The following is a 26,604-nucleotide window of genomic DNA, read 5'->3' as shown; positions in this document are numbered from 1 at the left end:
AATTCTACACAACCATATTCCAAAGACTGGAGTGGATCAGGACTGACTTAGGGCCCCAAAAATGAAATCATTTGCAGAAGATAAGTTAGTTTTAGTTGCAGCAACTGGGGTCAAAGCTAGGAGCCCTCTGAGGCATGTGGTGAGTTGAACTTCCTAAGCTGCTGGACCCAGCTAAGGCTCAGAGCATTTTTTCAAAGCCAATGAAGCATTTGATGGAATAAACCCAAGCAAAGAGATATTTAAGCATGGGGCCTTGACAGGAACTGCCCTGAAGTAATATCACTTGGAACTAAGGAGATGATTAGTGAGCTTCTCAGGGCCCTACAGGAAATCTTGCCTGGCACAGGAATGCACAAATTTTCAACCTTGTCTAAGAGCAGTTTCCCCACACTCCACTGCCTCAGAATGATGTTCGTAATGGGTTGCAGAGCCCACTGCCTGCTGAAGGCCTTATTGCCTTCCTCCTATTGTGGGTCCTTAATCCAAGCAACGGACTTGCCCTGTTTCTAGACTGACTTCTCCTAAAGTGCAGGAGGGCTAAAATGGAGTTGTAGACATGTAACCTCCCAAGAAACTGGCCAGAAAAAATGCAGTGCTGACCCCTACCTCAGGTGTCTATTAGCTGGGCCTAGTGAGGGAGGGTGTGAGAACCTGTGGTTCCAGGGTAACTGTCTGTTTTTATACAGCTATGTTTTCATACTTCTCCTTTAAAGCACCTATCACTGCTGCAATTAAATGATTTTTAGTATATGTGCATGTGTAAAATTAATTGTTAAAGTCTCTCTCTTCCACTGAATTTAGGGTATCTGAAGGCAGGACTGTTTCTGTTTTGTTCACTATTACATCTTCAGACCCTAGAAGAGGACTTGTCCACGGTAGGATGCCATATACATTTGTTGAGTAAATGAATCTAAGATATTTTATTACAAATTTCAATTCAGTTTGGAGGCAATAGACTATATTGGGTAAGGACATGTGTTTGAATTCTGGTTTCACAGCTTCGTGACTTTGGGCAAATTGTTGCAACTGCTTTTATTAGTTTCCTGGTGTTGCTGTAGCGAATTACTACAAACTCGGTGGCTTAAAACAACAGAAATTTATTTTGACCCAATTCTGGAGGCTACAGTCCAAAATCAGGCAGAACCCTGCTCCCTCTGGGGACTCTAGGCGAGAATCCGTTCCTTGCCTCTTCCACTCTCTGGGGGCTGCCCTGGCATTGCTGGGCTTGTGGCTCCATCACTCCAGTCTCTGTCTCCATCTTCACATCACTGGCTCCTCTGTGGGTCTGTATGAAATCTCCCTCTGCCACTATCTTCTAAGGATACCTGTAGACAGTTAGGGTCCCCCCGGATATGTAGGGTGATCTCATCTCAAGATCCTTACCGTCATTTAATTACACCTGCAAACAGCCTTTCTCTAAATAAGATAAAGTTCACAGGATCTGGGGATGAGGACACGACAGCCCATTACATTTGTCTAAGGCTCAGTTTTTTCATCCATAAAATTGATGTACTATCTCTTAGAATTGTTATGAGGATTAAATACAACAACACATGTAAATCACTTTATGTGTTCATGGCACATTAAAAAGCTCTCAATATTTGGCAACTGGTAAGAGCTGATATTACTTCATAAGGCAGGAAAGTATTACTCCTCATGGCCGTATAAAAAAAGTGATGGAGTTACACTAACTCATTCAGACATTTTCAGAAGTATGTCAAATCAGTATCAGTATCAATCTATCTATCTCTATATTTATTTAATCAGGGCTGGGACCTAGCTCAGCCCTCTCACCTATGTCATTACATTCGTATTCACGACAACCCTGGCAGATGAACGAAAAACAAAAAGCCCCCCAAAAAAGTAAAGCTCAATTTTTGAGAACCTGAGTTAGCCACAGCACTCAAATATAAATCAAGGACTTCTCACTCCAATCCCCATTCTTTTTTCTATATTACCTCAGAAAATTAAGGACAGAAATGGAGAAAGTTCCAACCATCGGTACCTGGATAAATCACTTGTTAGAACACCATGGTAAGACTACAGGGTAGATGAGCCTAGAACTCTGTAACAGTGGCTCTCAAACTTTGCTGCACATTAGAATCACCTGGAGAGCTTTTAAATCCCTCAAACCCCAGATTGTATAGAAGAACAGTGAAATGAGAATGGTGGTTGGTGGGGGGAGGGCAGAATGGGGAATAGACCCAGGTATTAGTAATTTTTAAAACTCCACAGGTGATTCCGATCACAGCTGAGGTTAAGACCTACTGCTCTTTCAGTGGTCCTCAAACTTTGGTGAGAATCAGAATCACCTGGGAAGTCAGTAAAAACACAGAGGCTTAGAGTCTAGCCTGCTCCAATGAGCCTGGGTCTCTTCAGGTGATTCTGAGACCAGCAGTGTTAGAGGACTTCGACTCTAAAGTACCTTTCAACTCTGATGTTCTGATTTTTACCACTCACTCATCTATTTATTTATTCAAGTACCTGTACTAGAGTTAGAGCTACAGGGATGCAGAAAAAAGACCTAATTCCTGATCTCAAGACGTTCACAGCCTGGCAAGCTGTTCTCGTGGCTCTCAAAGCACTCTCCACAGTGCCCTTCCAGGTTGACCCTCCTGCTAGAATGGGTGAGCCGTGAGGGCTTTGCTGGACATGAAGAAGATGCTTAATGCATATTTCTTGCAAGAGAGAAGAACGGGAGAGAGAAAGAAAATATACCCGGAAAGCAGCATCCCCCAGCAGCGTGGTGAGGCAGAACCACTTCCTCCACAGAGTAAGATGTGATTTCCTATAGGGGCAGGTGGGGTCAGGAAAGGTTTCTTCCAAGTGATGAATCTGTACAGGGTCTTTAAGGATGACAAAAGGGTGGGAGGGTACTCTCATCATAGCAAGCAGCAGAGTTTGCACAGCAGCCTGAGATAGGATGGGGAACAATGAGCACTTGGTTCTCGAGCACAGCAAGCAAGAGTGGAGGGGGCGGAGAGGTGGACGCTGAGGCAGGAGCCAGAGGGCGCTTGGTGTAATCTCTTCTCCCTCCCTTGTCAAGAGGCCTCTAAGTCCAAAAGTCCCTGGGAGTCTTTGAGCAAGGGTTGACCAGAGCCATAGGCCCAGGACTACAAAGGCCTCCTATAATCCCTGTGAGCAGGACTTTAGTCCACAAGTTTCTAGAAGCACATTGAGGCCAAACTCCAAAGCCATTTCTGAAGTGGGTACTCAGGGAGGTCCTCTCGGCAGGCAGGTTTAAATCCAAACTAAGATACCAGGCAAGGACAAAGCTTGCCTGGGAGCATTGAGAAACGCCCTTTCTGCTGCTTCCTGATTATTTATGAGTCCAAGATTGTGCCTTGTCTTTGCCAGGAATTACTGAAGATGGTACCAAGGGAGTAAGGAATCTGAGACCCATGATGGGAGGTAGATAAATCTCTATCCTGATTCTAAATGGTAAAAACAGGAGCGTAAACATTTCCAAGCTTCTTCGATTGCTCCTCTGTCTCAACCGGGTGGAGCTTGCCGGGAAGGGGGAGCTCTGTGATCCTCGCTCAGCTAAGCTTGGCCATTTGCAGAACAGCCTTGGGCCCCAGGCCTCTACGCTGAAGGCCCCACTGACAGCAGCACACAGGGGAGGGGAGGGAGGGCTGCTGGGAGGGATTGGTACCAAGAGCTGGCGCTAGAGCTGGAATGATGGGCTGGATGGGGTACTGAGTGGGGAGGCTGACCCTCTCTGCCCCAGGGGTGGTGCCCAGTGGCCAGCTCCTCCCCTTGGAGCAGGCTTTGAAGGATCAAAATTGACCATAAAGGTTCGTTTCCCCTCCACTTTATGACAAAATTGCATAGTTCTCATCTTGGCGGTTCCCTTCCCTAAAGTGAATGGACTTGTCAAGTAAAGAGGATTAACAAGAGTCCTAGAGAGAGCAGCTTGGTTGAAGAGGAAATGATTTCCGTGTCATGTGCTTCCATGCTGGGTTCCAGGTAAAGGGACTGAAAGCTTGTTGTGAGTTACTGAGGGATAAAGTAGACACAGCAGAGCTGGCAAGAAGCTCCCCTGCTTTCTTATCAAGAAGGGATTTTTCTCACTGCTTCCAGGCCTAGACCAGATTTTTTTCTTTCTTTTTAAAATCACTATAAAGGAAAAGGAAACTAACTTTGGATGATCAGGAAAAGCTTATCTGAGGAGATGACAATTACGTCAAGATCTGAAGGAGGGGAAAAGCAAGAGAAAGGGGATTCTGGGTAGTGCCCTTGGTCAGGAAAGCACTTGGCTTGCTAGAGGAACATAAAGGAAGCCAGTGTGGCTGGTGGAGCATGGCCAGCAAGAAAGAATAGTGCAAGGTGAAGTCTGAGAGATAGAGGCAACACTGGATCATCAGGGCCCTGTTTGAATATACCCAACTACTGCCCCGAAGCTGGGGTTTCCTGACTTGTTCTAGGGTCCCATTGCTGTCATTTATGTAACCATTATCAAAGTATAAACCTTCTGTGCTTTGGACTTCTAACCTACAAAGTTTTTCTCCACAGGAGGGAGATTACTTGAAATATTGCCTTTCTCTGAGAGTTAATGATCAGCTTAGAATCAATAATGCTTATCCCTTACACATAAAGTACTTGATATATTTTTAAGCATCATACACACACAAGAAATCAGTTTTCAAAAAATTTCTTTTAATAAAAAGCAGTTCCTAGAATGTTAAACCTCGCATAGATATGAGAACATGTCCTCATGTTGCAAGTAGGAAACACAGGTTAGATTTACCTGAAGTTCTAGCTGTTGTTTCATTAGAGAAGTACCTTTGAATAGAATTATAATGCAAGTGACATGTGTAATTTTTAATTGTTTAGTAGCCACATTAAAAGGGTCAAGTAAAATGAATTTTAATAATATATTTCACTTAATTCAATATATGAAAAATTATCTTTTAACACATAATCAATATAAAAATTATTAATAAGATATTTTAAGTCCTTTTTCAATGGAATAAGCCATTGAAATCTGGTTTGGGTTTTACAGTCACACTAATCTCATTTTGGACTGGCCACATTTTAAGTACTCAACAGCTACAGGTGGCTAGTGGCTACCATAATGGACCTGCAGCACTGAAGCCTCACGGAACAAGAATTGATAACTCCCTTTTTACAGATGAGAACACTGAGGCCCAGAGCTTAAATGACAGGTCACTGACCTGGTTGTGGACTTGAGCTGGGACTGGAATCTAGGTTCTTTGTCAAGTGCTCATTCACTGGATCATACTACCCTCCCCTTGGGAATAAGAAGGGGTGAGGGTAAGAGAATTACCTGAAATGAGCAACTATCTGTTCTAGAGACTGTGGTGGGACTTTAGACTCTATTTTATGCTTTGGAGTGATACTACTTCTCCCATTTTCCATATAAGGTTACAGAGGCTCCAAGTGCTTTTGCGATTAATAGTGGCAGTATGATATCAGTCCTTTAAAGAAAACGATGCTATCAATATTAAGAAGACATTGCATAAGGCCAAAGGCTGCTGAACTTGGGCTGTTTTAAACACCACAAAGCTACCCCCAGCAATTTCCCCAGAAATGCCTCCAACCAGCTCCCAGTCCCAAGAGGACTACTCTTTAGCTTGCCAAGTACCGAGTCTCCTGATCTAGACCATCCCTCTCTTGCCCCTTCACCCACTGCCCCTGCTCCTGATACATACTATTAGGAGCACAAAGAAAGGACTCAGCTGTCCCATGAGGACGAGCTGTGAACCAAGCTCCAAGGTATAGACCAGTCAATGTTATTTAAATAGACTCTTTATGTACCAAAGACAAATCAAGTAACAGAGAGGGGGGACAAGGGGAAGCAACCACTCCTGAACTAGAAAACCTGGTCACAACCCTTGACGGTGAGCTAAGGGGTTGAGGCCAGCACGTATCTGTCTATTGCGACCATGCAAGCAGCTGTCCTAGGGCACAGCACCAATGCAACCCACAGATGTGTTTGTTGGCCGGGAAAACAATCTTAGGTGATAGAGATGAAGGCCTCTGCTCCACAGGTGAGCAAAAGGAAGCTTAGAGTCATAGTAACTCCAGAGTTCATGCTCCTAAGAACCTTGCTATACGCTTCCCTACCATGTGTAAAGCTCTGAGCTGGTAGAGAAATCCAGCTCTTAAAAAAGCAGAGCAGGACGAAAATACCCCCAAATCTAGTCTGTCAGCACAGAGAACTGTTTGCAGTTGGAATGAGGCCTCAGTATTTTTTTAAGTTGTAGGCTCCCTCCCTTTCTGCTACCTACGGGTGCAATTTCCAGTGCTTTCTCCAAAAGAAACATTTGGCTTTCTACAGAGAACCTCTGAGACCTCATGTGACTGAAAATGGAAGAGGGGGAAAGAGGCCCTCATCATGCCCTACCCCGAAACCTCCACAGGGAAGCTGAGGTTGGGCCCCTGTAGATCGATTTATTTTAGGAGGCACTTGCTTCTGAAGCATTTGTTTCAGAAATTACCCCCATGCCCCGTCAATAGTAGCTTTCAACGGCTCTTCCCGGGTGGCCTTGTCTCTTTTAAATTTCATTTCCTGTTGGAAAGGATAAACAGGTAACTGTTTAATGCCCCTGACTGGACTCATTGAACAGAAAACCAGGACCAGCGTGAGGCTGGGGAGCCAGAATGGGATTGATGGGTGGAACAGAGCAGGTCGGTGACGAGAAAGGCATTAAAGAATACCAAGTGACGGACTTTTATTTTACTGCTTCTCCACGTGAGGGAAACTGTCCCACTGGAGGAGGGATATGAATGCAGGGGAGACAGTGCAATCAACTGCCATGTTGGACATGGATCCCTGGACTTGGTGTGGAGGCCTTGGTGGGAATCCTGGCACCGCCACTCACCAGCTATGCCCTTCAGCTGAGTCCTTTAACCCTCATGAGCCCCAGCTGCCTATCTGTTCTGCTGCCCACGGTGGTGTGAATGCAAATGATGCCTTCACATGCTCAGCAAGTGCCTCACACCTAGTAGGAATTCACACTAGTTGGCACAGATGGCATTGGAACCCCTACCATTTAACACGTTTTCCACTACACACCAGGCACTTGGTTGGGCAATAAGAGCTGCCAGTGGATAAGAGAGACCTGACTTTAAAGAGACGGGCACAGAATCGATGACGTCAATACAGTCTGGTAAGGATTCTGAGCAAGACAGACATGGGGTCATATGGTACCCCACATATTAAATGTTTCAGGGTACTGTTGATGGCATGGTCAATGGGGTTGATGAAAGGATTCGTAATGATCTGTCTCTCCCTCTAGAACGCAAGGTCCACCAAAACGGGGACACTGGTGGTCTTATTCAGCACTATGCCCATTAGAAGCACGGCGGGGAGAAGGGGGTGAGGCAATGGTTAAGGTGATGCTTAAATAAAGGAGTCAGCCAAGTGAAGAATAAGGTTAAGGACAATACAATCAGAAGAAACTGTATGAACAAAGGCGGAGAGACTGGAAGTATAGAATAAAAGGATATACTTAAGGAATTAGAGAGGCGGGCTGTTGAAACAAAGAGTACAAAGTACGGAGTGTAGGGGTGAGGTGAGAGGACCTGGCAAGGGTAAGACCATAGAGAACCTTGTTTACCAAACTAAATATGGTGCTGGTGTGGGTGAACAGCCATGTGTGGGAGGCCAGAGTGGGTGGTTGCTGACATGGGCTGCTGACATGGGCTGATCCTGCTGACAGGATCTGCAATATTCATTCCAACCCTAATATACACTTTCTTTACAAGCCTGCCAAAATACCAATGATTTTTTTTTTTTAACTACCAAGCCCAAAGTAATAACCATATTAACCAAAAGCAGCTGCTACTTCTTAACTATTAGTTTATCAGATTTGTTAGCCAGATCAATTTTCACAACCACCATGTGAGGTAGGTACTGTTATTATCTCATCTTACAAATGAGAAGACCAAAGCACTGAGAGGTGGAGTGGCTTGCCCAAAGTCACACAGCATGCAGGTAGCAGAGTCAGGATTCAAACTTAGTCACCTTGGCTCCAGGGTCCATTCTCTGAACTACCATACTATCTTCAATCTGTCTTCTAGTTAGCCATTTCTCTCTTCAGCTGAGTGCAGCCACTGTTTAACCCACTTGATGAATTTTTAATTTCTATAACTCTATTTTTCAATTATAGAATTTCTATTTAGTTCTTGTAAAATGTCTGCTTTTTGGTCATATTATCCTGTACTTGGCCTATGGTTTCTATTTCCTCTTTCACCAGGAAACATTTTAAACATATCTACTCTCTCAAATCGGTCTATTGCTTTTAGTTCCTAAGATATGAACTTCTCCATGGGTTTTGTCTGACTCTCACTAATGGTGGCTTTTTTTCGCTCTCTTGAACACACTATAATATTTAAAATTACTTAACATCAGGAGTTCTGTTGTTTTGTGGTTTTGAGTTTTTAAATTTTGTTTTTGGTGGGAGACCCATACGTACTGGGCTGTTGAGACGTTTTTTGACAATGATTTTTGGCTTTAGGCTGTCCCCTGTCAGGATCTCATAGCTTAATCAATTCCAGACCAAGTTTTTACATTATCTTCTTGGTTTGTGGCTTGTGCACTATAAGAGAAGTATACCAACCCCATACCCATGGAGAGCACAGGTTGGGGTTTTGATTTCTTGTGGGTGATCCCAGTGGCCCAGGGTGGTTGATAGACTTCCATACCAGATCCTTGGCAGAATTTTCCTTATTTCATGCCCAGGTCTGTCATTCCTTGACAGCCTTGGAAAGGAGTTTGTTTCCTATGGCCTCAGCTCTCATCCCTATAGGATTCTGAAACTCCAGCCCCTAAGAACCATACATACTTCCCATGTTTTCAGAGGACCTTTTGTTTCATTCCTTCCCACTGAACACTGCATGCTCTTCAATTCGGGCACCTGGAGATTTCTCCTTTCTGCATACCAGGCTGGTGATGGATTTTTTTTTTCCCTTGTGTATTTACACTAGCATCTCTCTGTGATTGGGAGGAATGTCCCTTGACAACTCAATCTGACCAGAAAGTTTTTCTTATGCCTTTAGATACCAGTCCTTCTCTCTTGGCTCTGAGTTCACGGAGGACAGAGACCTTGGTCTGACTCATCTTTTTTTGTTTTGTTTTGTTTTGTTTTTTTGGCTGCGTTGGGTCTTCGTTGCTGCATGCGGGCTTTCTCTCTAGTTGCGGCGAGCAGGGGCTACTCTTGGTTGCAGTACGTGGGCTTCTCATTGCGGTGGCTTCTCTTGTTGCAGAACATGGGCTCTAGGCGCGTGGGCTTCAGTAGTTGTGGCATGTGGGCTCAGTAGTTGTAGCTCATGGGCTTAGTTGCTCAGCGGCATGTGGGATCTTCCCGGACCAGGGCTCGAACCTGTGTCCCCTGCATTGGCAGGTGGATTCTTAACCACTGCGCCACCAGGGAAGTCCCTAATTCATCTTTTGATCCTGAGTCTTCAGACTGTGCCCAGATCAGAGTCGGAAGCAATAAAGAATTGATCAAAATGAGTGAATAAATGAATCAATCAGCTTTCACTTTCATTCTAAATGGGAAGTAAAGACCACATACTAATTATCTTCTAGAGAAAGAAGACACCAAGAACCCCTGGAAAGCCATCCATGCTCTCTGGAAGGCCATGCTAAACAATCAAAGGAGTTTGGGGACTGCCTTAGTTCCACCCTTTGGCCAGTAGGTTCTACTACTTGACACTACTTTCTTGAAGGGCAACAGCTGCTAATTATAGTGCTGGTCTGCTAGAAATTCAAAGTCTGGCATGCTAGGTAGTTGACTGGTGGCTCTGCTGCCTTTTTAGCACATACTGATGTCCTTCTAGAGCTGTAACTGGAACTTGATCAGTAAAAGGTAGTGTGCAATGATATAATTTTTTCTGTTGGTGCCATAAGGAGCTTGCCAAGTAAGTTCACCTACTTGAAAGCCCCTGGCACACTGCATGGCACAGAGTAGGCACTGAGTTAACATTTAGTATGCTTTATTTCTGCTTTTCCATTAAAAAAAAAATCCACAAATATTTGTTGAAAAACTACTGCCTCCTAAGCATTGTGCTTGGTGCTGGAGATGGAGAGGCATAACATGCAGTCCCTGTTTTAATCCTTAATTAGAAAAAGAATGTCCAGCTCAAATTTGACAATAAAAAATGATCCTAAATGTCCTTTGATTTAAGGTGAAAAGACATCTCACCTCATCCTGCCACCCTAAAATGCCTAAAGAGCCTAACCAGCAAAGTAAATTTGCCCATTACTGTTTTGTAAAGTAACATTCTCGTTCCTCAGAGAGGAACTCTAACTCCCAGTGAATACATGAGCAGACAAAAGACAGCTGATCATAAAAGGCAATTTTTGACAATGATTTTTGAGCTCCTTTTATCACTATAATCCCAGAACCTAAAATCATGCCTGAACTAAAGTAGAAACTCAGTAAGATTGTTGAATGTATCTGTATACATATATGTGGATGTGGCCCATCCATCTATATGACTACAGTGTGACTCATCTGTCATTCCACACATATTTATTGAGGATTTCCTATGAATGAGAGTCTCTACTAGATTTTTTAATAGAGACAGGAAAAAAAAAGAAAAAAGAACAAAATAGATATTCTACCTACAAGGAACTTCCAGGTTTAAGGGCGAGATAGACAAGTATGTAAATCACCATGATATAACATAGAAAATGCTAAGAGAATAACAGAGAAAAAGACTATGGGGGTTCCAAATACAGAAAGGCCAATTCCTGCGGAGGGATTAGATAAGACTGTGGCTAATATAGACTATATGCTCAGACTTAAAGGAGAAGTAATTTGTTGCCCTGTAGAGGGGAGAGAATGGGGACTGGCAAGGAAGGAAGGGCAATTCAGATGGAAAGAACAGCTTAGACAAAAGTAGAGAAGCAAAAAAGCACAGGACATATAAGATGAAATAGAAATCGGGCTGGAGATGCATAAAAGGGCATAAAGGGGACTAAAGAGAAATAAGCCTGAAGGGTAGGATGAGCCAATTTCAGGGATTCTGAATGTGTCCTGATTTATCTTCCAGGACACAGGATCTCTATAGAGTAGCCAGTGCTTAGCATACAGCAGGACTTAATTAATACTACAACAGCCTCAGAGCAGGAACCTGTTCTCCACGTGCACACAGGAAGCTGCCATCTGTACACACAGGCAATTACAAACATTCCAAATACTCTGCCCTGAACCCTGCAAGCACATCAAATACTCACTGTAAAAGGTCACCCAGCAAACAGCTCTGATCAGTCCTGGCTCAGGCAGAATCAAATCCTCTAAATAAGATCCACTAGATGCAGTGTCAGGAAGGTCAGAAACTACCCTTTTTCACATCTTGAAGCATTTTTACCATGTGGAACATTTTAGGGGAAGAAGGGAAAGGAAAGAGAGAGAGAAAGAGGAAAAAAAAAAAAAAAACAACAAACCTTTCCAGAAATAATAGAATTCCAAGTAATTAAATGTTAAATGATCACAGTAAGCAGGGAATTTATTTTGGCCCCCGCCTCCTTCTAGTGATCTAAAAAGCAGTTGATTTCAAAGAGAGCCATGCCAGGAGTAAACCTGGCATTCCATGCCTCCCCTCCTCCACCTCCACCCCTCCATGTCCCCACTGTGTACCTCTGTCGAGCTCACTTGAAATGTTCCATGATGAGGTAGGCACTAAGTCAGCAGTGACTGACAACTCTGTTTCTGAAAAGACAAAGAAGGGAGGGGAAAAAGACAAGGGCAATATTAAATATAGTAACTTACGGGCTGTTAGAAGCATTAAAGGAGATTTCCAAAGGCCCTGCCTTCCAAGACAAACTACGCAGTCCCATAGCTTATTAAACTTGAATGACTGCTCTCCTTACCAGGCAGAGGTGCCTGCATTATAGAGGCTATCCAGACAAACACACTGGACACCAGATTCAAAGTTTTTTTTCTTTAAAGCACAGGCTTGAAAATTAAAATACAAATATTTCATTGATGAAAAACCAAACCTACATAAATGACCAAATACCATCAAACACAAACTCTTCCTTTTCTTGTTAGAAGACAAGTCTTAGATTAATATAGTCAATAGTCTTCCCATGAAACATGAGAACAGCATTGTTCCTGCTGCTGGCTTCATTTGTGTTTGTGAATTGATAGCATTTCTATTAATAGAGAAATCGATTTCTCTGTATTGAAACCTTAAGTCAAGACAAATGAAAGCTAAGTGTTTGAATATGGAGAGTCATTCGTGGTAACCCAAATTCAAAGATAATTTTCAAAACCACTATAAATTAAAGCAAACGTGCAAATCAGTAGTCTAAGGGACATGATACACTATTAAAATTTTAAAACTCTTCAGTGATATACTGTAATATACAAATGATGTTTTTGTTTTTGAAAATTTAACCCATGACACCATCCTACTAGCACATTCTAATAGGATTGCACTAACCAATTGTTAGGTTACACACATACACACACGCACGCACACATACACACTCACTGCATTACAGAACTATAGTGCTAGGCAGGATCTCAGCGAGCCCAGAGCCTGGGTTGTTAGATCCGTGGCACCCATGCTGTCACTTCCCCTTCCTTCAGACATCATTAGTCAATTATGGCCCTTTTTGCTTATTAAACCTGGGGTCTGCCTTACAGCCTTTTCAACACAGTACTCTAGGTAGTCACTGAAAATGGACCTGTGTCAGAATGCAAGATAAACTTTAGTAAGTGGAAGAACTGGATTCACATCCAGGTCTGCTTGACTCCACCACGCACATACCTCCTGGCAGCCCATGCTGCCCAGTCCTCAAGTCTGTGAAACCTGACTTGTTTTTCACCTTACCTCTCTCTGGCTTCACCTTTTCACCTAGATAAGCACACTCTCTACATTTCCTTATTTACTGATGGGGACCGTCTGCCGCATGGCCATAGAAGCCACAACCCGTCATCGGTGAGCTTTGCCAAGGACGGGATGTTTACCCACTAAGAACTTGCAGAGGCCACTTCTAGCTTGTCTACTGGGTCTCCAATCAAACTGCCACGTACAGCAGAGACAAAAGGTTGTTTGGTTTGTGCAGGCCTCCTTGGCTTGTCCCTTCCCCTGTTCAGGTGGGAAAAGAAAGCAGGTGAGAAAGAAAGTACACAAACCACACATACCCTTCCCACCCCAAACAGCCCCAGTCACCTGCTACATCCTGAGCCAACAACAGCATAGATTCTTTCAAGGGGAACTGAAGTCAGATGGGCAGTATGGCAGGGATCTTACAGCACAGAGAATTCCAAAATATGAAGCCAAAAAGGAAAATCTGCCCAGGTAAGAAAAACGGTTAGCACAAAACCACAGTGGAAGACAGCACTTCTGTTATCAACCACTTGTCCTAGGAATGGGTATTTCATGCAGGTGATTTCACCAGGAAGTGCTAATTGTCTACATTTTGGAGCCCTCCATGTGTGATTCCAACTGCAACTCCACGCTGACCCCCATCCTGCTGCCACCCACTTTGGCTCTTTGAATAAAGGCCCCTTGTCGGCAGTATTTTGGACTGCTGTGGTTCCCCTTATAAAAAGGCTCATCAAGCACTCCAGCACTCAGACTTCGGGGAGCTTGGGAATAGAAGCATGGCAGCCACGGCAGCAGTTCAGGCAAGGAAGCAAAGAGTGGGGAAGTGGTGGGATTAAGACAGATTTTGACAGCATTTACATTCAATATTTTCATAGCTTCATCTTACTGCTGCTCACGGTTAAATTGCCAGAAACATAGGTTTCACTTTACAGTGTTAATTTTATAGAAAGTTAGCTAAATGTCACTTGGTTTTTCTAGCCTGAATTTGAATTGCTGATTGAATATAATTTGAGACTGATGACAAATGAATGGATTCTTGGCACTGCTAACAGTTGAAATTGTTCCCCATGTGTCCCTGGACACTAATTACCACTGGGTTCTTAGGCTACAGCGAAGATAATTTCAATTCACAAGCTCATTAAGTGATTGTGATGATTCTGAGGAATTTTGTTCTCAGACTCCAGATCTATTCCTCGAGATAACCACATGTTCAGCTTTTCAGATAAAATGATAATAAAAACAGATAAAATATTTTAAAATATGAATAATCTCCCTGAAAAATATTGTCTTCTGAGGCCACATTTTTTTTAAAGAAAGGCTGATTATTTAATGTGAAAAGTTTAATGTTAGTAGTTGAATGTAGTCCCTCACAAAAATGATGTTTAATAAGGTTCCCCCCTCACCTCCCGAAAAGCAGGCTGAATTTTAAGCAAGAAAAATTGAGCACATCTCAATTTGAGCGCCCTTGATTCTAGGGTCAGCAGCAGCTTTAGAGAGATGCGACCGCCAGTCTTGACCCTACAGGATCTCCACTAATGGATTCAGCTCCTCCCTTATTTTCTTCACCGCGGCAAAAGGATGAGATATTTAATACCAGACTAGCAGCCTCTCTGTGTGTAAAATTTACTGTGGTAATGGCAAATTTGTATGTGCCAATTGGGAGACAGTAGAATATTTAATGGAAATACACACCTCCATTAAGATACTAATTTCTGCCACTTACTAATTTTGTGATCAGGACCAAGTTACTTAACATCTTTTGACCACTATTTTCTCATCTGTAAAATGGGGACAATAAAAGCCATCTCACAGGAATGTGGTAAGGACTAAATCACATTATGGACCAAAAGGGTCCTGCACCAAAAGGGTGCCCAGCATAGAGTGGATACTCAAGATCTTTCATGCCTCCCCTTCTGTCTAGCAAGGCAGATGGGCCGTGTGGACGTACTCCAGTTAGCAGCTATGTCACTGTCTAGGTTTGAAATGACGCATTTGCTGTGCTTTTAGAAAGACCCTGTTTTGCATGCCTTACTAATCCAAGCCAATCTTTTCATTTTGTGAGGTTTTCCTGAATTGGTCACCAGTTCTCTTAGAACATCAGTGTTTTTATGTGGTTTTATCCAATTTAAGCAAATCCAGCGTGTTTGAGAAAACTCCAGCCCTTATCTTTCCTGACCTCTGCAGGAGGGCAAGACATTCTTCTCCCAAGTTGATCAATAGGAGCTATTATCTTTGCAGTTTCACTGATGAGTGACTTTTTGGCACTGATTCTGCAAACATAAGGTTTTGGTATTTAAGCCTGAACAGTAGGAGTGTTACTTGGAGGGAGGGGGGAAAAAAAATAAGTCTTGAATCCTCCTCATTGATAAAAGCCTGTGCTCTCCACGAGGATCACTGGTTTATCTCAGCAGTTGGCAGGGAACAACCCCATGTTCACAGGATGCAGAAGCTCTTCCAAGAAGCCCCCGGCCATGCCACATCCTGTATTCTGATCCAGTAACAAGCTGAGGTTACACAGGCACAAACCAGCATTCTCACGAGACTGGTGGCCAGCCCAGTGGTCACAAAGGCCAAGTGTGAGGGACAAGTGGCTGTCCCAATGCCCTTCATGACCAGTGACACTGAGTCCTGCAGTGTTATATCTGAGTGGGCCTTAGAGGCCCAGGACTTATTTAGCGAACTATGTTGTTTGTTAGTGGGTTTTTTTGCTGCTTGTGAGTCAAACTTTAATAACCACTGTGGGGTGTTTTCCCCCCAGAGTTAACAAATTTATAACTTTTTAAAAAGGGGTGCATGTTTTAATGTGGCAATCGTATGTGGATCCTTCTCTCCTTAGATATAAAGTAGAAGTGTCATGTGATGTTATATGCAGTATTTTAATTTCTTACAAGTTCAGGTAGCTCATGACTCAAGCCTAAGGATTTCTGGAGGTGTCCTTATAGGGGACCTTGGAGGATCTGGGGGTACAGAGAACAAGGGGCCCAGGCTATAGCTCCTCCTTCAACAAGAACAACTCTACATTTCTCTGTGTTCCATATTCAGGTGTTGTGGAAAAATGCACCGACGCTTTAAACAAAAAAATTTTAAGCCTCTTATCTGGTACAGTCTCCTCATCTGACAGATGAAGAAAGTGAGGCCCACAGCAGTCAAGTAACTTGGCCAAAATCACAGTCCTAAGACAGAGCCAGACCTTAGAGATGGCTTAGAAATAAATGCATGCTTCAATAAAATAAATTTAAAAGAAAAGAAATAAATGCATGCTGCCTTCTCATTGCCCTTAATCTTCCTCTGTCTGTGCCCGTAAGAGATGATATGTCTCCTTAGAAGCTGAGTTCAGAGAGACGCACAGGGAATATCCAAACAGCTGGCGTCAGTCACACAAAAGGGGCACACTTTCTTCTGTGGTAAAAGAAGGTTTCTGCTCGTGATCATCTGGGGAAAGAGGGTGGGAAGGAGGCGAGGAGGCAATGGCTTCAAGTCCTCTGGTAGGCAGCGTTACTTTAGACACAAGGATCTCAGCCTTGGTTCCTTCCTCTCCCCAGCACCTCAGTGGAGGAGAAGCCCATAGCCAGGTACGTCACCTTCCCAAAGGCACCTGTTTGGGAAAGTCAGAGCCTTCTCTCCTTAGAAGGGCAGGCAGGCCACATTCCCCAACAGCGCCAGGGGGTTAGTCAGCCTGGGCATTGCTCTGGCCCTGGGTTCACAATCACCCCACATCTAGGGTCCTGAATGAGGGGGCCCCTCCACTCTGGGGACTCAGTTTATTTACTGAGGAGAGGGAAGTTAGAGCCTCCCTTACCCCCTGTGGGATAATCAGGAGTGGAGAATTACTAAGCTCAGTGTCTACGACGACCTAATCCTCAGTGACCTCAGATTTGGATGTCTGATATAATCTTCAAAATAAGTTTTCAGTACAATCACCAAGAAAGAAGACGGCACAGTCCTGCAACCCTAAACTGTTCAAATACCCAATCACACCACCTACACCGCACTATGAAATGATATCTTTTTATAAAACCTATAATGACTTTGTAAGTAGCACAATTACTGTTCATGTGACAAAGCCACTAATTTGTTGAAGAGAAATTTAAAATATACCAAAATTTGTGGTATTATTCATATTTTTATAGAGAGAGAATTGCAAAAAAAAAAAAAAAAAAACCACAAAAGTTGTACAAGTTTTCTCAATGTCTGAGAGGATAACACTCAGAGATCTTCTCAACAATTCCATAAGGTAGGTACCATTATTAACTCCATTCTAAGATTGGACAGCCTGAGGCAGAGATATTAAGGCACTTGCTTACTGAGCTTGTTAGGGTGGGGATGGGAATTATGGTCAAACTCAGGAGGTCTGACAGCAGAGCCAGCGTCTCCTATTGTGCCAAAATGGGGGTGGGAGGGAGGCAATGCCAAAAGACGTACCCACTTGCTCTCCAGCTTAAGCCCCCTTCAGCCCCAGAGGACCCCAGTGAACCCTAAGTTCAGCAAAACATTGTTCGAGAACAAGTACCAGAGGCCACACTCCTCTCCCATCAATGCTTGGTTCCCTAATTCTAAAACCCCCCAAAGATGGTGAGAGACACAAAGGGAGGAGAGGAAATAACTTCTTGAAACACACTTAAATGTGTTTTTTCCTTTGGAAATATTATTTCCTTCTTTAAATCTGTTGAATTAATATTATGGATCATATACAGTTCTTGTATTTAAAGGCATTATGCTACACAAAGCACCATAATGACACATATCTTCTTTAAAATGAATAGAAATATTCTTGAAAACTATCTTACTTAAAAGCCACCATAGTTGGGCTCTTTTCCATGGAACTCTGGAGATTCACTCACTCATTTACCCATTCATTCATTCAATACACATGTATATTAGCACTTTCTATGCATAAAAACTGAGATGAAAAAGCTTGACCTGGTCGCTAACATTTTTTGAGAACTTACAGTCTAGTGGGAGAGGAGTACAGGAACACAATTATAAACAGTGTCCCAGGGCAACTATAGAAATGGACAGAAATGGTCTCCCCTTCCCACAAGTCATTCCTCCCATCTCGCCCCAATCAGGCTACAAACACCAAGAGTACTGAATAAAATACCACAAGAAAAGAATATAATGCATAGCTGAGACTGAAAGAAAAGGACATTCTCAGGTGTCAAAAAGGAAGAGAACAGTAAGTAGAAACTGATGTGGAAGATACCTGTACATACAGGTCCTCCAGGCTGGGGGCTGCAGTAGCAATGCTCACTGGAAAACCAACATGTGGCCAGAGGGAGATCTGGGTTCTTGCCTAAAGCCTTTACGAGAGCCTGGGAGAGCTCCCCCATCTGTGGGAAGGGGCTGGAAATACTTCCCCCAAAGGCCAGAGAAGCTGCTAGAACCCTTGAGTCCACCCAGGACATGGGGAGGGTGGGGGAAAGGTCCCCACAAGAAATCAAAAGGGTATGTAAAGACCAGAGAGGTAGCACGTACCCTTCACCCAGTTTCTCTCCAATTAAGCTTATGTAATTATGGTATCAAAACCTGGAATTCAACATTGTTATAATGTATGTGTACAGTTCTCTCTCATTTCATTACAGGTGTAGATTCGCATAACCATCACTGCAATCAAGATGAAGAACTATGTCATCACCACAAAGATATCCCTCATACTACCCCTTTAGACTCACACCCATCCCTCTCCTCCAAACCGTTCCTAATCCCTGGCAACCACTAATCTGTTCTCCATCTCTATAATTTTGTTGTTTCAAGAATGTGATATAATTGGACTCATACAATGCCCTTGAGATCCACCCAATTTGTTGTGTGTATCAATGGCGTGTTCTTTTTTACTGCTGAGTAGTATTCCATAGTATAGATGTACTATCACTGAAACCATTCACCTCAGACATTTGGTTGTTTCCATTTTCTGTGTATTAAAAATAAAACTGTTTTAAACGTACTCATAGCCTTTTGTGCTAAATAAATTCTTTATTTCAGTAAGAGGAAGCTGGATCTAGAAGGAAGGGGCAATAATGCAAAGAAGCAACAATAACCAAACAAGTTAGAAAATATGTTAAATAAGCCTTGACTCTAAACATAAATCTGTGATAAGAGGTACAACAGAAGTAAACAGAAGGTTCCAAGGCAGCACTGAGGAAGAGTACAACATCCAGTTTGGAGAGGGGAACCCCAAAGGATCAGAGGGTGGGAAAGACTGCTCCAATCTGAGAGGAGGCCTGTGTATTAGAAATACTACAGTACACTAAGGGAAGTGCACATAAATCAATAATGGTCATACTCAACTATACAGGAGCAGCTTTTTCCAAGAGGGAAACTAATAGTAATTTCAAAATCCAGGGGCTTCTGGTTTTTTTGGGTTTTTTTCCCCCTTAAAGAGAAAAGGAAACACCTCAGCTAATTACTGGGGAGGCAGGATCTTCTTAGGGTCAGTGCAAAGTCCTAAGAGAAATTTCCAGATGACTCTAACCTTGATCTTCCCCAAGGAGAAGTTCAAATGAATGGACCCAAAGCTAGCTCCCTCATTCACCCATGGTGCCACTAGACTCCATGGATGTTTAGTGCAACAAAACAACTAGTTTATTTCTGGCTTCAGAATAAGTTGGCAAAGACAGAGTAAAAAAAGGAGAAAGCCTGCTGAAAAATGCTGAAAAATGCTTAAATGCTTAGCTAAGACCAGAAATTGGTCTTAGCTCCCTACAGAGGTTTTATTTCATTTCCTTTCGGGTGTTGCAGACACTTCAGATTTCCAATGACATCAACAAACTTCCCTCTTTTCTTCTGGTTTCCACTTGACTGATCTTTCTTATATGATTTTCCCCTCAAAAGTGCCTCCTGGCAATTTTTCCTTCTTACTCATCCTGCTGCGTCATTTGTCTTTGTGTTCTGGGGTTTGCCATTTAGTTTCCCCCTTTGTCTGGCCCATGCACACTTTCATTTCATATTCTATAATCCATTTTGCAATAAAGGTCTATTACTCTGTAATTGCCCCTGGTCAATTCAAAGTCACCAATTCAAAGTCTCAAAAGAAACACGAGATCCAAAAAAGATGCTTTCCTCGCTGCAGTTCCATGACAGCTGAGAGTTTATTCTTGAGTCTTGTAAAACAAATGAAGTCTTGGTTAAGTCCTATATACAGTGGGAAGGAAGTTAAGGTGTGCTGGGTGCTTCCTAAAGCCATAGTGTATTAGTATACAGTTTGGAAAACTAGATGGCCGAAAAGGATTTCTTTAAAAACTCCTTACTTTCACCTGGATTTTAATGTGATCATATTCACTTGTTTGTTCATTAATTCATCCATCCATCCATCCATCCATCCATTCATTCATTCAACAAATATTTATTAAGTACTTACTCTGTTCCAGACTAGCTAAGTGCTAGCTAGGTGCTGGGATATACTGGTGAACAAAAGACCATTCCTTACTTCATGGAACTCACTGTGTGGTAGGGACACAGAGAAGTAAACAAAGAATTAAAGTACAGTATGATAAATGCTGTGTATGGGGTGGAGGCTGGGGAGGTGGGGAGGTAAAGGGACTTAGCACAGTCTCGGAAGATCCTGTCCTGGCCAAAGATTTTGGTGATGAAATTCATGTGGTTTATGGAAGCCACATGCTTAGATAGACATGAGGAGCCCAAATAATCTAATTTTCTTTTTTTTGAATAGAACAGAATTTATTTCTGCAAAAAGTGAACAAAGACTGAGACCTCTACAGTGGGTATGTCTTCGCTCGCCGTAATCACATAACTGCCCTTACCTGCAGAGCTTGGCTACTAAAATGAGTCTTCTACTAGAAACAGGAAATGTCTCTCCCAGCTTGAGTGATTTAGCTCCAGCCCTGTACACTTCCTAAATCGATTCTTCGACCAGGACTGGGTCTTTTGTGCCTTTATCTCCTTAGCAACATATATATCTGCTGGGAATGGAGGGTTAGTGTAACCTGTCTAAGAGTTTCTAAGTTCCTTTTACCTTTCTAATTTACACTTGGCTCTGGAATGAGAGAAAATAACTGTCCATTCAACACGATACTACGCATGAGCTAAATGACTTCTGCTCTAGCCAGATCAGTGAAAAAATGGAATATATGAAACAGAATATTTGTTGCACAAATTTCATCTCCTTGAAATAGTGTAATACTGACATCAATAAAATTTTTCTCGTGTTCGAACCTCAAATAGGATACCTCTGTTTCCTACTTCAAGCTATGTTTAAATCACAGCAAAACAACTGCAGTTCAATAGGAAAATATAATAAATCTGCTAACTCAGTGATATTCCGTTTTCTACTGAAAAGACAGAAAGACTAGAATTACTCTAATTTTCTACTTTACAGTTTGCACTCAATGCTATGGTCCACATATTCTTCGGCCATCAGTGAGTAAGGGTTCTTCCTTTCACTCTGCTTGCATAGTAAACTTCTTGAGGGAAAGGATCATGTCTTGTGCTTCCTTTGTGTCCTACTTGGTTCCTACACGATCCTGGAACAAGCTAGATGAGAAGCAGCATAGCAGAGGGATGAAAGGGTCAAACTGACTTTAGAATCAGACATGTTCACATCCTGGGTCTGTCACATACTAGCTTATGACCTCGGACAAATTACTTCATACCTCTAAACCTCAGTTCCTCATCCATAAAATGGGAACAATAGTAATGAGCTTGCAGGACTGCAATGAGGATTACTAGAAAAATATTTGAAGATGAGTATCGTGCCCGGCAAAGTAGCAGCTATAACTCATTGGTAAAGACTTTTTTACTTACTATAGATACAACTTCAGGGGTATTTAATGCAGTGATTCCCAAACCCAGCTGGGGAGTATGTTGGACAAATACAGATTCTTGGAGCCCCTATCCCTAAATTACCAAATCTCTCGAGGTGGGTCTTATATAACTAGCCTAGTACTGGTTCTCTACAACCCACTAGTTTAGGGAAACTCATATAATGATATGCCTGCCAAAAACCCAAACAACACGAAAAGGTTTAAATGAACTGAGAAGTTTAATGTAATTTAAGAATCTAGGGGAGAGGGAGTTGGCAGACTAAAACTTAACTCTTGTTTTTGTCATAAAATCCCCAAGTAGTCAGCAATCTCAATATTGAGACAGCCCAGTGAACATTAACCAAGGGCAAAATTGATACCACTGGAATATCTTTCAAAGCGAAGTATTTATGTTTAACTAGAAGGTCCTCTTAATTGGTTGACCAACAATTTAGTCAATTAGACTCTTAGGAGGAAAACTATCATCCTGTAAAGGGCAGGGCAGTTTTGTCTCCACCAGTATCTCCATTACATAGGATCTCAATGGCTGGGAATTTTATGTTTGTGGAACTCTCCACCCAATGGGCAAATTGGGCACCCTCTAAAAACATGTAGTCCTCCTACTCTGGGCAGGACTCCCTGCAAGGAGGGAGAAACAAAACCCTTTTCAGCTTTGAGTCTCAGCCACTTAAAGCATTTACAAAGAGAAGGCCACTTTGGATGCAGTTGAAAAAGCTATTAAGATTCCAAGCACCTCACAGCAATACAAGTACCTTGTATTTAGGTAGCACTTTTCCTTTCAAGAAAGCCTGTACACAGAACAGACACTAACTCATGACTCCACATGTGAAGGATCAAGGCCTGAGATAATCATACCCTGGTTTGGAATTGAAGAAACCCAGATTCGGCCAGAGGACTTGCCTAAAGTCCCCTGGCGTGTCATGAAGTGCCAGGGGAACGTAAGCACCGTCTTCCCTCACCCAAACCTGGCTCCACACAGGCTCTCTGTTACACTGCTGGTGAAATCTCTTTTCCAGTATTAAGGTTTGTTTTTTTTCTAATCCCCTCTAGCACACTGTTAATTCAATCGTTTCAAAGTTCCAAAGAGTGCGGAGTAAACATTTTTTTTAACTATTTTCAGAAAAAAATCTATTGAAAGTATAATTTGTATTTTCTGCCTGTCCCTGGAAACCAAGTGTTTAAGTTAATGAGATTGAGGGATGCCTGGGTTAGTGGAAATTATCTTAATCAGAGAGGTAAATTTAGGAGGATTACTATTATCCTGCAAGATAGTAAGATGGTTTTGCTCCAGCCATATTAGCCTAGGCGTGTAGGATCCAGATGGCTGGCAATTTTCAAATACTTAATTTGCCTCAAATTGCTCCAGTTTAAAATGCTTTGCCCGTCTGGACTGAGTTTCCTGCACCATGTCATTATTGATAGCCTGGGAGATCAATAATTAAAATTAAATAGAGGGAAACATTAAGCAGAGCATAAGCTGGGGCCAGAATCCCTTCCCAGAGCCTCTTAGTTTAATCTCTCCCTCTTCTGAGATCCCATAGTGTTTTATCAATTCCTCTCTTACAACACTTTACAACTGTAAGGTGACCTACAATTGCTTCAGTGTCCTTGACTAAAATTGCACACTTCTCAAGGCTGGAGATGAGGTCTGACTTATCTCTACATTACACACAGCAGCAGCTGTTGAATTGTACACATAGTAGGCACTCAACAAATGTTGTCTGAATGTATAGGTGATATAATAGCTGCACTCTCCATATTTTACCACATTTATTTGTATAAGGTAGTGGGGTAGATTGCAAAATGCCACAATTCATTCCTCCCTGTACCCACAACTTTTTGCAGCTTTTCCCATGAAGAGATGCAGTCTACTTCCCCAACTTGAATCTGGTCTGGCCTTTGTGACTTGCTTTGGCTAACAGAATGTGCTGAGACCAGCTTGGCCTGGTCCAGACCAAAGAACCACCCAGACAACACACTGACTCATGAGGTAAATAAATGTTTATTGTTTCTGGTCACCAAATTTTGGGGTGGTGTGTTATGTGCATTATTTGTGGGTAACAGATACCCATTTACAGATGAGAACACTAAGGCTCAATGAGGTTAGGAAGTAGCCTAATGCCATAGAGTGAAAAAGACAGGATTTGAATCCAGTCTTTCCGTTTCCAAAGCCCACAGTCTTTCCACTAAATAAACTGACCAAATCTGAAATATGCTTGGGCATTCAGAAATAAGTTTGAGAAACTAAAGGCAAGAGACAAATGGGGGAGGAGCTTCCTTTCCTTCCTGTGAAGCAGGATGGAGAACCACCCACCAGAGTGAGCTACCTCTGTCAGACAGGGTCCCGTGTGCGCAGTTCATTTGATCAGATTAAAGAGATGCAAAAGTACAGGATCCTTTTACACAATGATCTGGAAGGAATGATATTCACGCATCCATAAACACAGACTCAACTTACAGCGATTGCTATTCAAAGTTGGTGATTTGGTCATTCCCTCTTGCAATATACTTTTTCTTCATCCTCTTATCAGAAAGAAAAGTAATTTTGCACATAGTTAATTTTGTGACTATTCTCTTCCACCATCGATCTGCCATGTCTGTTTCGGTTTTCAAATCTGATGGAAACTGTTTGAGTTGGTTCCCAGGTGTCGACATCTGCATCTGAAATGTAGCTCTACCTGCAGCCTTTAAACAGCCTGGGTATTTGTGGCTGCAGGCATGGGAACTTTTCACAACAATGCAAGAGCATGCTTTGGATTTGCCAAAGAGCCTCTCTTAGGTGAAAAGGGAGGGTTCTTCCTTCTCCCAGAGCCGACAAGCAGCAGCATTTCAGGAGGCCTTTCTAATCACCGGCAATGAACAGGAACGACCAGTGCTACTGTGCACATGATGGATGGGGTGGCCTGTTCGCTCATGTGTGTCACCTACCACGATGGGCTCCTTGATCTCCGGCTGATAAGAGAATGTTCTTAACAGCTGCTTTGCTCAGAAAAGGTGTATACTTCCCCTGTATGGAATGTGGGCATCCATTTTCAGTCAGGGATGACCAAGGTATTTGGGAGAATTTGTTGCAGCTGGTGGAACAGCTTGGGAGAAGGAAGTAAGCTGACGGGTCCTGTTTCACTGCCTCCCCCTTGAGGTCACAGTTGAGGTTCCATGGCTGTGACATCAGCCACCAGAAGGCCTCCCTCTTCTGTAGGCCTTCCCCATAAGCCCTTCCTGTTGCCCTTGTTTTTCCTCACCTGCTGCCTCAAGGTCCCCATCAAGCAAGTGTAGCCTCAGCACACAGGATTATTTTATTTAGCAATCTTGGAGTAAAAAAAGGCTTTTCAAAATTTGACACAAAATCTAAAAGCCATAAAAAGAAAGATGATACATTTGATTGCATTAAAAATTCTACAAGGAAAAAAAGCAGAAACTGGGAAGAAAAAATTACTGCAACTCAAAAGGCAAAGGCTAACTGCCATAATATAGTAAGCAAAACCTCCTACAAATAAGCAAGGAAGAAAAACAAGAATGCAATAGATAAGTGGGCAAAGGGAATAAATAGACAATTTATAAATAAGGAAACATGGTTCTTAAACACATGAGACCATACTAAGCTCACTGATAATATAAAATATGCAAATTAAAATGTCAATGTGATGTCATTTCCCTCCAATCAGATTAGGAATTTAAAAAGAGCTTGATATCTCTCTATATTGAGAGGGATATGAAGAAACAGGGACCCTTATATTGAGAGGTAGGAGTGTAAATTGGTACAACATGGCAACATCTATGAAAAGTTTAAATACAAATACCCTGTCAATAGCAATTCCACTTTTAGGAATTTATCTTACAGATGTCCTCAAACACGTATGAAATGTTACTTACACAAGATTCTCAATGTAGTATTGTTTACAACAGAAAAAGATTGGAAACAACCTACTTGTCCAGCTACCGGGTTACTGGTAAAATAAATTATGGCCTATCCAAAATTTGCAATGGAACATAATGCACCTGTTGAAAAGAATAAAGAAGCTCTGTATGTACTGATTTGGAAAGAAATCACCAAAATATATCCTTAAGTTATATTAAAAAAGCAAGGTACTGATTGTGTATATAGAAAAATATCATTTGTATACAAAGAAAAAAATGCTTGTGTTTTTATATTTGTGGATATATGTAATATATATAAAAGTTACAATGTTAGAATACAAGGTCAGGGAAATTGGATCACACTGAGCGGCCATCATCTTTTACATTCTCCTTTCCTATTGTCATACCGTGTTCTCCACACTGGAATGGGAACTGTGAGAGGCAGAGTTAGTCAAGCGAGAAAAGGGATCCAGAGGAGAGAAGGGTCATCACATTTCATGACAACCGTGTTGATGATGGTGGACTGACTTCCCTAATATGCTTAGATGTTAACAGCTACCAATAGGATGTTCCTTTTATGCGTAAAGACACTTCTAAGCCTTCCTTTCTTTACCTTAAAGAAACTCAAAAGCATTAATTCGTGATGTCTGCCAACTTCTTCAGGTAGCAGATTTCAATGGATATAGCAACTAAATCACAAACAAAGCAACGTAAGTAAAATCTGCTGCACCGGATACACAGCCCAAATTAGACGTGGGAAAAAATGGTGACCAAAAGGATGAAGAAGAGCCATTTCTCCCTGCTCTTCACTGGTGACTGGCGGATACACTGCCAGGTGTGGAATGCCTGTCCTGGGGTGCTCATCACCAGGCATGGATGACATCATTCCAAGTGCATATATGGCAAACAGGCTAACTAAGAAGTGACCACATGGATTTGACTTTGCAAAGTAAGACCTTATTTAGCTGCATGTCAGCAATCTGGCAACCCCAAATATTTGAAAAATGGCCATAACTATAGATAAATATTTTTTTAATGTTCTGAGTGGTTAAAGTAGAATTTATAAAACCTATGCCATAAAGCTCATGTATGTCCATTGTAAGTGAATCTACTAGTCCTATACTAAAGCCAGGGTTTTTAGTTTACACAT

General features: G+C 42.3%; 1 protein-coding gene across 1 annotated transcript in view; it reads right to left on the bottom strand.

Annotated features, from left to right (window-relative positions):
* ROR1 (receptor tyrosine kinase like orphan receptor 1) overlaps nt 1–26,604 on the bottom strand; it is a 207,869-nt gene that overhangs the window by 159,870 nt on the left and 21,395 nt on the right. The window contains exon 2 of the mRNA XM_036824114.1: nt 11,616–11,687. Within this exon, the coding sequence (XP_036680009.1) occupies nt 11,616–11,687 (72 nt within the window). The remainder of the gene's footprint in view (nt 1–11,615; nt 11,688–26,604) is intronic.

Source organism: Balaenoptera musculus, chromosome 1 (assembly GCF_009873245.2).
Source record: "Balaenoptera musculus isolate JJ_BM4_2016_0621 chromosome 1, mBalMus1.pri.v3, whole genome shotgun sequence".
Classification (NCBI taxonomy): domain Eukaryota; kingdom Metazoa; phylum Chordata; class Mammalia; order Artiodactyla; family Balaenopteridae; genus Balaenoptera; species Balaenoptera musculus.
The sequence above is the reverse complement of the archived record's forward strand: the minus strand, read 5'-3'. Positions and strand labels throughout refer to the sequence as shown.